This window comes from Aythya fuligula, chromosome 4 (genome assembly GCF_009819795.1).
Source record: "Aythya fuligula isolate bAytFul2 chromosome 4, bAytFul2.pri, whole genome shotgun sequence".
In the NCBI taxonomy this organism is placed as follows: domain Eukaryota; kingdom Metazoa; phylum Chordata; class Aves; order Anseriformes; family Anatidae; genus Aythya; species Aythya fuligula.
Window position 1 is genome coordinate 5,870,764 of NC_045562.1, and position 13,605 is coordinate 5,884,368.

The 13,605-nt window shown below is 38.8% G+C and overlaps 1 protein-coding gene across 2 annotated transcripts in view; it reads right to left on the reverse strand.

The window, feature by feature from the left end:
• Window positions 1-13,571, reverse strand: part of GSTCD (glutathione S-transferase C-terminal domain containing) — a 69,553-nt gene extending 55,982 nt beyond the window's left edge. For both annotated transcript variants that reach the window (XM_032187496.1, XM_032187497.1), the window contains exons 1-4: window positions 13,523-13,571; window positions 12,823-12,957; window positions 5,684-6,115; window positions 2,899-3,357 (exon numbers count right to left, since the gene is read on the reverse strand). In XM_032187496.1, coding sequence (XP_032043387.1) covers window positions 2,899-3,357; window positions 5,684-6,094 — 870 coding nt within the window. In that variant the 5' untranslated portion in view covers window positions 6,095-6,115; window positions 12,823-12,957; window positions 13,523-13,571. The remainder of the gene's footprint in view (window positions 1-2,898; window positions 3,358-5,683; window positions 6,116-12,822; window positions 12,958-13,522) is intronic.
• Window positions 13,572-13,605: the final 34 nt, after the last annotated feature.

Below are 13,605 nucleotides of genomic sequence, written 5' to 3' on the forward strand. Positions count from 1 at the left end.
GTAATCATCAGTAATTAGTAATAGCTAAAGGAACAAAAGGAGGATGAACTGTAATTTTAATATCTAATGCAATATCGCAGTGGTAACAGAGGCAGAAATATATTAATTCAGTTAAGGAAGAAGTCTTTCGGAAAGCAATTCCAAGAGGCACTGTTACACTCGATAACAAGTGTTCTACATTGTATTTTAAAAAGTGAATGGTGGTTTCTCCCAGATGGAGAGCCGAGCTTTTGTTATTCTCCTATTAATTTTAAACAGTTACAACTAATAGGAAGCATAACAAGGCTAACCTCAGGAAGATAACAGAAATGAAATGAGGTAATGAAAAACAACTCTTCAGCTTCATTATCTTTTGGTAATTCTAATTACAATCAGCTATGGGTTTCCTCACATTTATTGCATGATACTTTCCAGACATACACCCATTGAAGACTTCATTATTTAAACCCTTACAGCAAAGTGGAAGTGCAACTATAACGATTTTTTAAAGACAACCCAGGAACAGAACAGTTCAGTGGAAGGGACCTTCAAAGATCATTGATCCAGCTCCCTGACCACTTCGGGGCTAACCAAAAATCCAAAGCATATTAATGGGGGCATCGCCCAAATGCCTCTTGAGCACTGACAGGCTTGGGGCATCAACCACCTCGCTGGGAAGCTGACAGAGAGCCAGGAAGCGCAAGTTCTATCATTAATAATAAAAACTGGGACAAAAAAAGGCATTTAATGCCTCCACCTTTTTGTCATCCTTAAGAAGCTTAAGAGTTTGCTTGCTTAAAACCCACAGCAGCAACCCTGCTGACTTTATTTTGCATCACTCCAAAAACTTGGAATTCAACTGTTTCACGATCTCTGTGGCCAAAACAGCCACCTCCTGTCACCTCACCCACAAGGCCCCCTCTACTCCCAAACAGCAGACCCAGAAGGGCACCTCTCAGCGCTGGCTCATTCAGTATTTGTGACATGAAAACATCTTCAATGAGCTTTAGAGATTTCCCAGGCTCGCTTGTTGCAGCAAGTTTCATACAGCTCACAAGCTGCAGACTACCCAGGCTCAAGGATAACAGGAGAACAGCAACAAAAACCTGGTGTTCTCAGCTGCTCGTGTATCTGCAGAAAGAGTTCAGCTGGATGCTGCAAACAAGCACCCAATCCAGGATTCTTCTCATACACTGCACCAGTAAATCAAACATTACTATAAAAAAAATTCAACTCTTCTTAGTTAGAAAAGGCCTTGCAAAAAAAAAAAAAAACAAAAACAAAAACATCTGAAATACTTTAAAGCATTTCAAATAGGTAGGAGAGCATTTTGTCTTAATGGTTTTGGTTAGCACCATCCATACAGAAGTTGCTGTTAATCCTCAATTATGTGATTTGCAAAACACATACACAAAGCAGAGATGAATTAATAATCATTTCTGTTAAATCATTAAACATCTTAATCCACAGGTGGACACGTTGATCTACTTCTGGACTCCCACATTAGGACCATCATACAGAAATCCACTGAGGATAATGACCTTGGTGAAAGATGTTACAGGGGACATTTAACACATAATAACATAATAATGTTTGTTAGTGATTGTCTTGATTTTAGAGACTTTTTTTTTTTTTTTTTTTTTTACCTCAGAGAGACCGACAGCATCTTCTCCAGGAATTCCATTTGTTTTTTAACACCATAAGGCAAATTTGGCAAAACAAATTGTATCAAAATGCAAATACTAAATTCATTCAGAGCTCTTCTTGGCAACAGACACCGTGTTTTGCTATCAGTCTTGTACAGTACCTGCAGGAATAGTGGTCGTAGGCAACTTCATCGCATCCTTTTATTGTCATATGAAATAGAGTTGTTATTTCCTTAATTCTTTTCTGTGTTTACATCCTCATAAACCCAAGTGCACAGATTGTGCTGAGCAAGACCCTTACGCAGTCTTGCAGCACTGTAAAATTGACTCCGAAGCTGAGCTCAAGTCACTTGCAGCACTAAGCTTCTTTCCAGAGGTGAGAAAAAGCTGGGGCAGAAGGAGGTGGGGGGAAGATAATCAAATCTCTCTGCTTTACTGGGCTATGCGATATGTTTTCCAAGGAATTTCTCCTTTCACTGCAGTAAACAAAGGACCTTCCACAAACTGCAGAGACCAATTTAGCAGTAACAATACCATGAATGACAAATGACAAAAGTAAACAAATGACAAAAATTACTGAGGTTTGAGGTGCTGAGGCACATCTCAAAGAAGCTGCATCCCTAGACACAACATTTCCCTTCTGAGCAGGGTCACAGTGAGCAGACCTTACTTGGAGAAGAACACAGACCAAGCTTTATAAAAATAAATAAAAAAAAAAAACACGGAACTGCACAGAAGAATAAAAGGTTTTCTGATATGAAGGTACTATACCGTCCTACACACTCATCTTTATCTACAGATGTGCAAAGAAGCTGGCTTGTTTTACGGGAGGGCCTGATAAAAAAGGGATTCATTTGAGACAGACTAAAGCAGTGCTGTCTCCATAGGAATGTTTCGTCCCAAATGAAAGAGTAATTTTTAGGAACTAGAAGAAAACAACACCAGAGATTAAGAATGTCAGCATACTATGTAGAAAATTAGTAAATCAGAAATCATTGCATCCCATATTTTAAAAGGAAATACAGGCAGACAAAAGCCCTCTCAAGAGAGCCTCAAGAAATTATACACCAATCACATAAACAAATGAGTTTTTGGAAGTCTACCGTGGGCAATACCTGAGTGTCTCCTCAGCTCCTATATACGTAAGGAAGTCAAGGATTTACAACTCCAAAAAGCCACCATGGGCTCTGAATCTCCTCCTATTCACTGCCTCCCTTACAATTCTTACAAAAATACATACACTACTACATGTTTGCAGAAGCAGGTGTCTTACCAAGAACTGATGGATGCACGGCAGAAGCACTATATCCGCCAAGGTAAAATAAAGCCCCTCTGCAAAAATGTGGTCCAAAGGCGGAAGGTCAGAGGTTTTTGTTCTCCTGATGACAGGGGCCTCTCGGAGCGCATTTGATGCTTCCTGGACATGCAGCTTGGAGAAAGCTACGCTCAGTTCCAGACTTGGAAGCGGATGATCATCTGCCTCCACTGTTTTTCCTTCCTCTGTCGCTTCTTTACTGAGTCCAGGCACTGCAGCCTTGGCACCTGCCTTCTGTTGTTGAAGTTTTTGCCTTCGAATTTTGTCATCGTTGTGCACTCGGACAGGTTCTCCAAGTTTTCTTTCAAGCTGTAAAATGTCAGCAGGGACGGCCTGACAGTGCTCGGGAGCTGCCGTCAAAAATCCTTCAACAGCCAGAGGTATGCTGATCTCACAAAGTCTGGTCCACTGGCTAACCTGTCAGACAAATTTACGTAATTAATGTCTCTACAAGTGGAGAAAACAAAATCCAAGGTACATTTTTGCCCATTTGAAACAGAAAAAACTCCAGCCAAATGTGGTAACTCCAGCTTTAAATAAATCCTTTGATCATCTTAGAAGCTAGGATACTCTGTGTTACTCTTGCAATAGCAAGTTAGGAAGCTAATTTTTATATATAAAACTGGATGAACAGTTATCCAGTATAGCAGATTTTTATTCCTTATTATTGGCATAAGATTAGGGTGGCTGTGTAGCTCATGAGAAGGAAAGATCTGAGCAATTTATAGAGGTCATCTCCAGCTGCTGGTGATAGAAGCAGAAGATGACACAAAACAGATTTTGAACACATCTATTTTACAGAAATTCTTTATTAGCACTTTTTTTTTAGCATGCAACATCAAGAAACTTTAGTCTAACCAAACAATACCCCATTTTTTTCACATTATCATTGCCCTGTTTTATGTCTTAGTATCTGTACTTAAGGGTTTTAGAACCATAAAATGTTTGTCTTATTCAGTTTACCCACTTAGCAGCAACTTGAAACACGGAACCCAAGTTTTCTAGCAGTCCCAGGAAGAGATCAGAACCAGAGGTTTCTGGAAGATGCCAAGGACAACTTCTAAATGCCAGTACCCAATGGGCTAACACAGGGATACACTCCTCCAGATCTGCTCCTCACCAACAGGGATGAACTGGGTTGGAGGCGCAGCGATCAGATGCAATTATGGACCTCAGTGACTGTGAAATAGTGGGGCTCAGCCCCCCAAGGGGAGTGAGCAAGGCAAGGCTAGAGAGATGAGCAGACTGTGAGGTGATAAATAGGCTGAAATGTCAACTCAAGGAGTAGCAGCTACGGGTTCACACTCTACCTGAAGGTCAAGGACAGGTGGAGCTCTTTAGGGGCCTGGGCTGAGGCTAGGCACCCACTACCAGGCTTCTACTGAGAAGACAGAAACAGGCTTTCTGTGCACTGCACCACAGAATGAGAGACAAATGTCACAGACTGAAGCAGAGAAGGTTCCAGATTGGCACAAGGAAAGTATTTTTCACCATCCTGAGCGTTAGACCTGGCTGCTAGGAAAGGCTGTGCAGCCTCCATCCTTGGAGGTTTTTGAGACTGACTGGACAAAGCCCTGAGCAACCTGCTCTGAATCTGGCATTGATCCTGGTTTGAGGTGTAGGTCCCTTCCAGACTGGATAATTCACAAGTACTAGTTTATCATCTTCATTCATGGTAATTTGAGCCAGTCACATGGAATCAGCTGCACAATCTTACATCACATGTTTCACACAAGAACGCTACTGAACTCACAGACACAGTCAGTACAGTACATTAGTATTATAAGTTAAACTAAATAACCATCTTTAAAAAAAACGCATAATATTTGTAGTCAGAATCTTTATTTTGCTTTTCCTATTTTTCCCCAAACAAGCATAGTTCAGTTAAATCCAATTTCCCTTTACTCTTCAAGGAAACACTAAATGTTGGCAAGATTCTTGAAGTCAAAAGATGATTATTCATAAGATGTAAAACAAGCATAGGAAGGCGATAAATACAGCAGTGACTACTGTCAATAAATTTGTATTTGTAGGGCTGTGACAAAGCTGGCATCCAGGGCAAAATTTTCAAAAGTGTTTTACTAGTTTAAGCTCTTAATTGCCTACATTAATGTTAATAAATAGACATAAGTACACCTGAAAACAGTCTCGAACTTTGCAAAGTTACAATTTGATTCCTGCACTCTCCATAAACCCAGAACTGCCACTTACTTAATTCTCAAATTCCACATTCTTCACACAGAATTAATGATGTGCAAAGTACACAGGATCAGGTCCTTATGACATGCTTCAAGAACTTGTAGTTGCTGCAAGAATAGCCACACCTATGACTCCACAGAACACCTCACATTTAGAAATCTGACCTGAGTAGATAAAGAACGTGGCATTCTGTGACAAATTAACACTACATTAGGTATTTTTAAAATTTACCTCAAACTGGAACAGCCATACTGCGTAACTCATTGAAACTACACTGACAAAAAGAAGGAATTCATAGAATATTCACAGACTAGAATATTCATATTCAAGCAAAGGTCTGCCCCCATTGAAATCTTAAGGTTCTTTTTGTGCTGCTAAATAGCTACATCTTTAAAAAGAATCATTTTTCACCCTTATGCCAAAACACAGACACTTCTCCTGTGAGCAAAAATCTCATTTACATCAACACTAAAAGTCTACATCAGAGTATTCCGTTCTTTTTCAAAACCCCAATAATATAACTAAGAAAAAGAGATACACTCACCTCAGCACAGGCTTTTAAGCAGGTCTTCTTAAAGCCCAGGAGTTCCAAAACATACTTTTTAGATGGATCAGCCTCGTATGTTTTCTGTATTATATGCCTTAAGACAACGGCAAGCCCAGCTCGACAGAACTTGCCATCTTTTGCGACAACAGCAGGTAAACAGCAGCTCTGCACGACCATAGGAAGCTGGCATCTGGAGATTAAATGGACCTCGAGATCGCCAAGGAGGTTTTTTGTCACAAACTGATTGTCCACATCTTCACCAGTCGGCACTAAGAAAATTTTGAATAATTTGCAGTCACAGTAGGACAGCAAAAACAGCGAAATAGATGTATGAAGAGGAAAGATGCTATCTTCGTACTCATGAGACAAACCCAAATATAAATGTTCTTCGGGGACGCTATCTTTCATCTTCCTCCTGAGCTATAGTTTCTGAAACAGAAATCAGAACACAGTCATAGAAGAATACACAATTGAGAACAAAAAAGAGGGTTTGAAACAGTGGTCATTCCACTATCTGCTAAAACTGACTTTAACATAAAATACCATTAAAGACATCCTGCCTGAATAAATGGACTGCAGGACCTTCTTGAGAGGAAAAGGTTTCACACACAAGCTGTCACTTCACATACAAATCACTAACAGGGAAATGATTTCTGATACCAAGCAAAACATACAAAAAGAAAAAAAAAAAGATCTCCTTTTAAGCTTTTTAAGTGTATAAACATTTTATAACAAACTTTTTCTTTTTTTTGAGCAGTCTCCCATAACATTAACCATCCATTATTGAAAAAACATATTCCTGAGCACCTCCCTAAACCAGTCAGTTTTATAAGACACAGACATCTTTCTGTAACTGTTAGAGCATGTGCACACACAGGCCATCTAGGCCATGGGAAATAACATTGCTTTCTACATCAAAAAATCAACCTAGCCTAGTGAGATATTAAGTGAAGGTCAAGAGGACGTGCAGGAAGGAAAAAAAAAATCAGGAATGCTATCTGAGCACCTTAAATACAAGACTACTTTAAAAGTCAAATACAATAGTAACATAGCTGAAATTAATGTCTTGTCATTACATTAAAAACCCTAAATTCAGTTTTCTTGTACTTTGTTTAAAGTTACATTTTTCTTACTAAACCATCCCATACCAGTTTAACAAAAAGCAATGATGCAATCATTTTTCTGCACCACCACCTAATGAAATTCTCCATTGACTTATACACCACAAATCATATTGAAAAGCTTTAGGCACTAGGTGGCACTCTTAAAACAATCATATAGAATAAAGCTTCATTTTTATATTTTTAATAAGAGAAAGAAATCTGAATGTTGCTAAGAAATGCCAGTATATTATATATATATATATAATTATGAACATATAAATACATATATAAAAAGCACAAGTGACATCAGAACAGAATCAATCTTTCAAATAACTGTATAGATTTATAAGGTCTCTGTGTAGTTACATGAATATGATGTCATTATTTATGTAGCAAAAAGTTTTTTTGTTTTAAATATTCAGAATATCAAATTTTTTCTTCCCGTAGATGTGCATCAAATGTATTATTTCGTATCAACTGTCACTGGGACAAACCAATTGTTCAAAGACAGGCAGTTGAAGAATAAAATCAAGTCCACGTGACTCTAAATGGAAATCATAATAATGACGGTTACACAGAAGGATTTTTCATCTGCTCCATCACATAACTTTGTCTCAAAACAACAGTGGCTCAACATACAAATCCTGTTACTTGTCTTTAATTAACACACCTGCCACAAGAAGAATACAATAATACAATAATTAAATATCTACTTCCCTAAAGGCTAGTTTACTTGGTTAAACCTTGCCAGCATATAAATCGAGATGGATTCAATATCGTAACCAACTCTGTGGAGAACACGGTATAGTGAAATAACTGTTGAGGTGATTATAGAAGAGCTAGTCTTACTTGCTAAATCCATAGTTACAAGCATTTAAACTCATACCCATGACTATAAAAACTTCTTTCATTATTAAATGGTACCCTTGATATGCATTTGGGTTATTTTTATTTTCCATGGGAACTCACAAAGTACACAAACCCCTTTTTTTCCTGGCCACTCTAGCCACTCAAACATACACATTCACCTTACAAATCACCTCTCTTATTTTATTTTATTATTTCTGGTTCACCTTACTGCACAGGATCCTTCTATAAACTCTTACATAATTTTTTTTTTGTTGTTGTATAGAATTGCTGAATATTTTGGTAAATTCTTATGAGGTTTCCAGTTCCAAAGCATTATTCTGTTATTTCCTTCTGTTCTTATAGAACTGGTATTTCAAATCCAGCACCAAGAACTTCATAAGTAAACCTCGTAAACTGATGCCCTTGCTCATTTACCTCCAGAGCAGCAGCTCTGAAGCGCAAAATGATAGAAAGGTTTGGGTTGGAGAGGACCTTAAAGACCCTCCCATTCCAACCCCCCTGCCATGGGCAGGGACACCTCCCACAAGACCACGTTGCCCAAAGCCCCATCCAGCCTGGCCTTGAGCACCTCCAGGGATGGGGCAGCCACAGCTTCTCTGGGCAACCTGTGCCAGTGCCTCACCACCCTCAGAGTGAAGAATTCCCTCCTCATATCTAATCTAAATCTACCCTTTCACTTTTAAAGCATTATCCCTTCTACTATCCCTACGTGTCCTCGTAAAAAGTCTTCCCACATCTTTCTTTAAAAAGGATAATATCAGACTAAAAATAAATACCTGAAAGATGCAAAACTAGAGGTACTACTACATCAGACTACTGATTAAAATGACAAAGATGTCCTGCTTTGAAAATTGGTGGATGAATGGGTTAACACTGTCAGAGTGAATTCTCCTGCAATCCCTTGAACAAAATTACTTCTACCCAGCAACAGTAACAGATAGCAGCTGTCAGTCTGTCCGAGAGACAGCGACTGATTGGAAATAATGACTTGTTGGGTATTGGGCTGCTCCATATTCAACCCTGTAAATGCCACAGCTGACACCATCCTATTAATCCATCTGTCTCCTTGAAGTTTGAAATTTAACTTGAAATTTGACCCGTCAAATTCAACTATTCTTACCCTCAGGTACAGAACTATTTGGTGGAGAAGCCACACAAACCAGACAGGCCAACTCTGGTGAATCTTGCTGAAGCAGAATAAACAGACACCATCCAGAGGTACCCATTCCGTGCTCTTGACATCCTTGGGACAATGTCAGAGAAGGTGAATATGCACACAGCCAATTTACCTTAATCCACAGGATTTGAATTAAGTCATCTTCCCTAACCATTTGAGGTAAAACTCTGGATTTTGTGCTGAAGCAAAGGTATGCTCAGGAAAGGTGTGTTTTTCTGAATACCTTGAAGAGGATATCTCTGGACAGGACAGCTTGAGGGTGGTTATTAACTTCTTCAAAACTCAACAGAAGCAACTTTTTTATGAACATCCCCAGTAATTTACTCCTCAGTGACAACACGGTGAACTATATCAGAGACTGAACTACTCTTTTCTGAACCTAAATGAACTTTTATGACGACCAACAGAACACAGATCACAGAAACTATGATGCTCATGATCAACTTAGCAGCACTGTGCTCAAACTGTAAAAAACAGAACAGTTTGCTGAATTGACGGAGAAGAAATCATTTTGTAGAGGGCAGAAATGAAGGGCCAAGACTTCCCTCTCAGACAAAACAGTACATTCACTGCTTTGAATTTTTACCTATAAAGCTTCCAGGTGGACAGGCAGTTGTTTTAACAAGTTTTCCAAAAGACAGATTCCCCTTTAACTAGGTTTTGTGCATGCGCTATAGCTGCATTTATCCAGAAAAGCAAAACACTTTAAATACCACTTATTCATAAAAAGCATGTGTTAGCTTTTTTTTTTTTTTTAAAGTAGCCATAAAAAAAACAGAGATTCTTGTATGAAGTTTTTTTGTTTGTTTGTTTGTTTTTAAGCTAATTCAACTGTTTCATTTAGTTTGACTCTTCTCATGTGGGAGAAGTAAGACGAAAGACAAAGATGAAAATGACAGTCAACATTACAGCTTCCCTTTTAAGGAATCACATCAACAAAAAATGACAGTAACAATACAGCAACAATTAATCATTCAAGTTGGTAATTCAGCTAAAGACCCTGATGCTGCAGGTACTCACAGTACCTGCCCTAAGTAGTCTTTACAATATACAGTCCTGTTTTTTTCAGATATAGTCCCGACTTCTCACATTTCACACTCCTACAACTTTTCATACCAAAGTCCCTTTTTCTTCTCAAACTGGAAGTATTAAAGCACGGACATTGGTTTCCCAGAACCACACTCCCTGTTCTGTTGCTGAGATGGTCAGTTTACATCCGAGTTATTAGACCTATTCCATGGAGTGGAACAGATTGCGTTTCTAATTATGGTCCACTTAGGACAATAATACTTTCCTGTTTCTGAAGCTAACCTTCAAGGGATGAAATGATGAGCTCTACACAGCAGGACAAACAAAAGAAGTATTGGACTTAGAGCTCCTGTTTGCATCCGCAAAACAAGATAGGGATGCAATGATTGAAACAGAGGTTGGTCTGACTCAAACTCTCCATGCCTGCACCTGGAAAAGGTCTGAGGAAAGTCACTACAGTGAGAAAAACAAAAAACACTGCCTTTGGCAACTCTTCTCCTTTCTGTTCCATTTCACCACTAGGTTTCCTGAAATAGTTGGAAAGTGCATGGAAAGTTATCATCACTGATGTAATGAATACTTCATTCTTACACTATTATCACCAGTCAGGTCCTGTCTATTCACCAGCTTCATCATTGACAAGAGTTGCATACATTTCATTTGTACTATTAAACATGGAGAGTTACTCAAATTATTTTGTCAAACTACTGCATTTGTTTCAATCTTAGAAGATCAGCTGTCTCCAGAAAGAAATGCTAAGCTTTTTCTTTTCTTCCCCCCTCCTGTGTAGTACTGAGTATACCATGGGCATTTGTCACTTATTCTACTCTCTCTTGAACTGACAGCTGGCCTCATAATCATTTCATCTGCCTGGTCTTTTTCAGTCCACTTTCCTAGAGCTGCATCAAGAATAAAAGGCAATAGATGTCCTCCCCTTCTGTCCCTTAAACTCCTGTTTAGCTTCCTGCTTTTTCTCCAACTGCACTACATCTCAAATTCTCCAAGTATTGCCCTACAAAGGAAACACGCATTGAGAAAGACAGTAGTAAGCCAGAATTGGATACATCATGAAAACACTCTTACTGCAACAGGTACAGGTATGGTGGGGCAGAAAAAAAGGAACTACTTATAAGTTATTTTTTTGCAACTATATTAGTTAGAAGTTGTTTCTAAGTTAATTCTTAACACCTACAAGATCCCAGTGAGCAAGGGATTTCTTGTAGTCTTCCTTTAAAAACAATCAAAAGCTTATGGAGATTTTGTTTTGTGTTTTTTTTAAGCCAAAGGTTCAGCCTATTGCACATAAGATATTTCAGGTGGCCAAAAAATAACAATTGAGTTAATTTTGCTCATAGCTATGTGAACAGCCAAATGGCATTCTGAATAAATTAAGTCTCTATTAGATTCAGTTTCTTTGCAACCACAGAGCTCACCGTGCACAGGGTAAACACAGAAGAAATGCTAACCTTTTTGGAACTTCTTACTTCACCATGAAGAATAAAATGGGCTAATTGGTGAGGAAATCTTTTGTAAGTCACCTTTTGCCATTTTCCGATTTCTATACACAGTTGTCTCTTTCTACCAGCTTCAGAAAGCAGTGCTAAAAGTTCCCGTATTTTCCACAAAACGCTTAGCTGAAGATGGACAGTGTAATTTCTGGACTGTCACACGCTCTCTGCAACTGCCAAATAACACACCTAGCTTGGTAACTTAGAAATATTTTTAATTCATTTTTAAAGTTAAAAGATTTAGCCTAATTCAGAAGTTTCTCTTGCTCTTAGTTTTCTAGACATCAAAAAAATCACAAAAAAGATCACTCACTGACTACCTCAAACGTTTACCTAGTAAATTTTCTTTTTCAGCCTCAGATATAGAGTAACCAAAGACAAGCCACCTGCTTGTTAGAGGGCCTACATCTTCTATTATGGGGTTCAAATGGAAAATTTCCTGTCTCCATTAAATATTTTCTAGAATTACCAAGATGAAAGCAGCATTTTTAAAATATTAGAACAGAGATGCTTAGGCAATCGTCAAAACTGTCAGCATTCACATTAGCCAGCACCAGGAACCACAATTCTGTCCTGGAAACAAGCTTTGCCACACAGGCAGCTGAACTGCATGAAGCACTCAAGAATCTAACCATCAAAGCCTGCCCTAGTCCATTCTCACATTCGGCTCTACATGACGCTAGCAGATGCTTACCATAAACACGTATAAGTTCCAATTTATTTATATAGCTTGTTACTGTAAAAACTTCTACGTCCCATCATCACAACAGTAACTGAATGTCTCAGACTTTCTTCCCAATAGCCTTGTAAGTGGGATTGTCACGTATTTCCATCGGACAAGCAAAAAACCTGGAGGATAACCAGCTTGTAGCTCAACATCATGCAGGAAATCTGTACTAAAACAACCCTAAGAAAACATTTTTCTTAAAAGATTTTTGTTATGAAGTCCAGTCTTATGAATAAAATCAGGCTAAATTTTATTCCAGATGAGTCTCCCACAAGACGTAAACCCAAATAAATCTGTCTGGAGTCCTGTGACTTTACCTGCGTTTCCTTAAATTGTTTCTTGTGAGAATATATGCAAGGCCTTCTGCACAGTCACTTCAGAGAACTGTAGACTCCTACGCTGCCATATCCCACCCCCTCACATCTTTTCTTTTAGAGAATTCCTCCTAACATCTTGTCGCTAAGCACAGACATTTATAAAAGCCTTGTTTCCTATGTTATTTTGTTTCTGAGATGTTTATCTGCACTATTTTAGCTCTGTAGAGTATCTTCCTTGTCAGTTTAGGTACAACTTTACCTCTGAAGGACTTGCTAACCCACCTGGCTGCCTGTTCCCACTTACTTTCACGCACCAACCACCTGTACATTACATTTATAAATCCACTAGCAGCTTATTAAGACAGAAGCATCCACAGACACAATAAAACAAAACGTGGTACTTACAAAACCTACAAGACATCACGCTGGTCACTGACTGGATAATAGTTTCTCCTGCCACTTTTCCTTCTCTGATTGGACTGTAAATTGTGTGAGAAAAGATGGATTTCTGTTCTATACTGGCCTTATTTACAGCAGCCACTGTTAAAAGAGAAGGGAGAAATCAGCTGAATGCAATAATGGGTTTTGCGACATCACCTATAGATAAGAGAAATAATAGTCTACCTTTGCATAAGAATCACCTTTAGCATTTAAAAATAGTAAGTATTAAGCAAGCATACTTGTCGCTAATTATACTGTTATTATTCTCTCCTCCCTTTTAACGTGTGTTAAATAGCAGTTAAATTAGTTTCACTCTGCTTCCATGTTAGCAATACAATAAAGTGCTGGCTTCAAATTATGTTCCCCAGGAAAACGAAGAGTAAACAAACCCACAAACGTTTCATTACTGAAAAAAAATCTCGTTTATTTAATTATTACCACATGGTAAAACGTTTTTAATAAACACGCGAACGTCTGAGGAACATTCAGCACCACGAGTAACTTAAAAAACACGTTTTTCTCCAGCAAGGGTTCAGCTTAACGCAACGCACTTAAGGGAGAAGGCTAAGGAAGCAGAGCTAAATTTGCCTTTGCTGTGTATTTAAGGCCACCATTGTATTTAACGTGTGTATTTAACCCGTATAAGCCGCCCCCCTCAGCCCACCTCAGGCGCCGCCATTAGGTGCCCGCCCTCTCCTCCTCCTCAGGCGCGTTCCCGCCCCTTCCCGCCTCCCCGCGCTGCGCGCG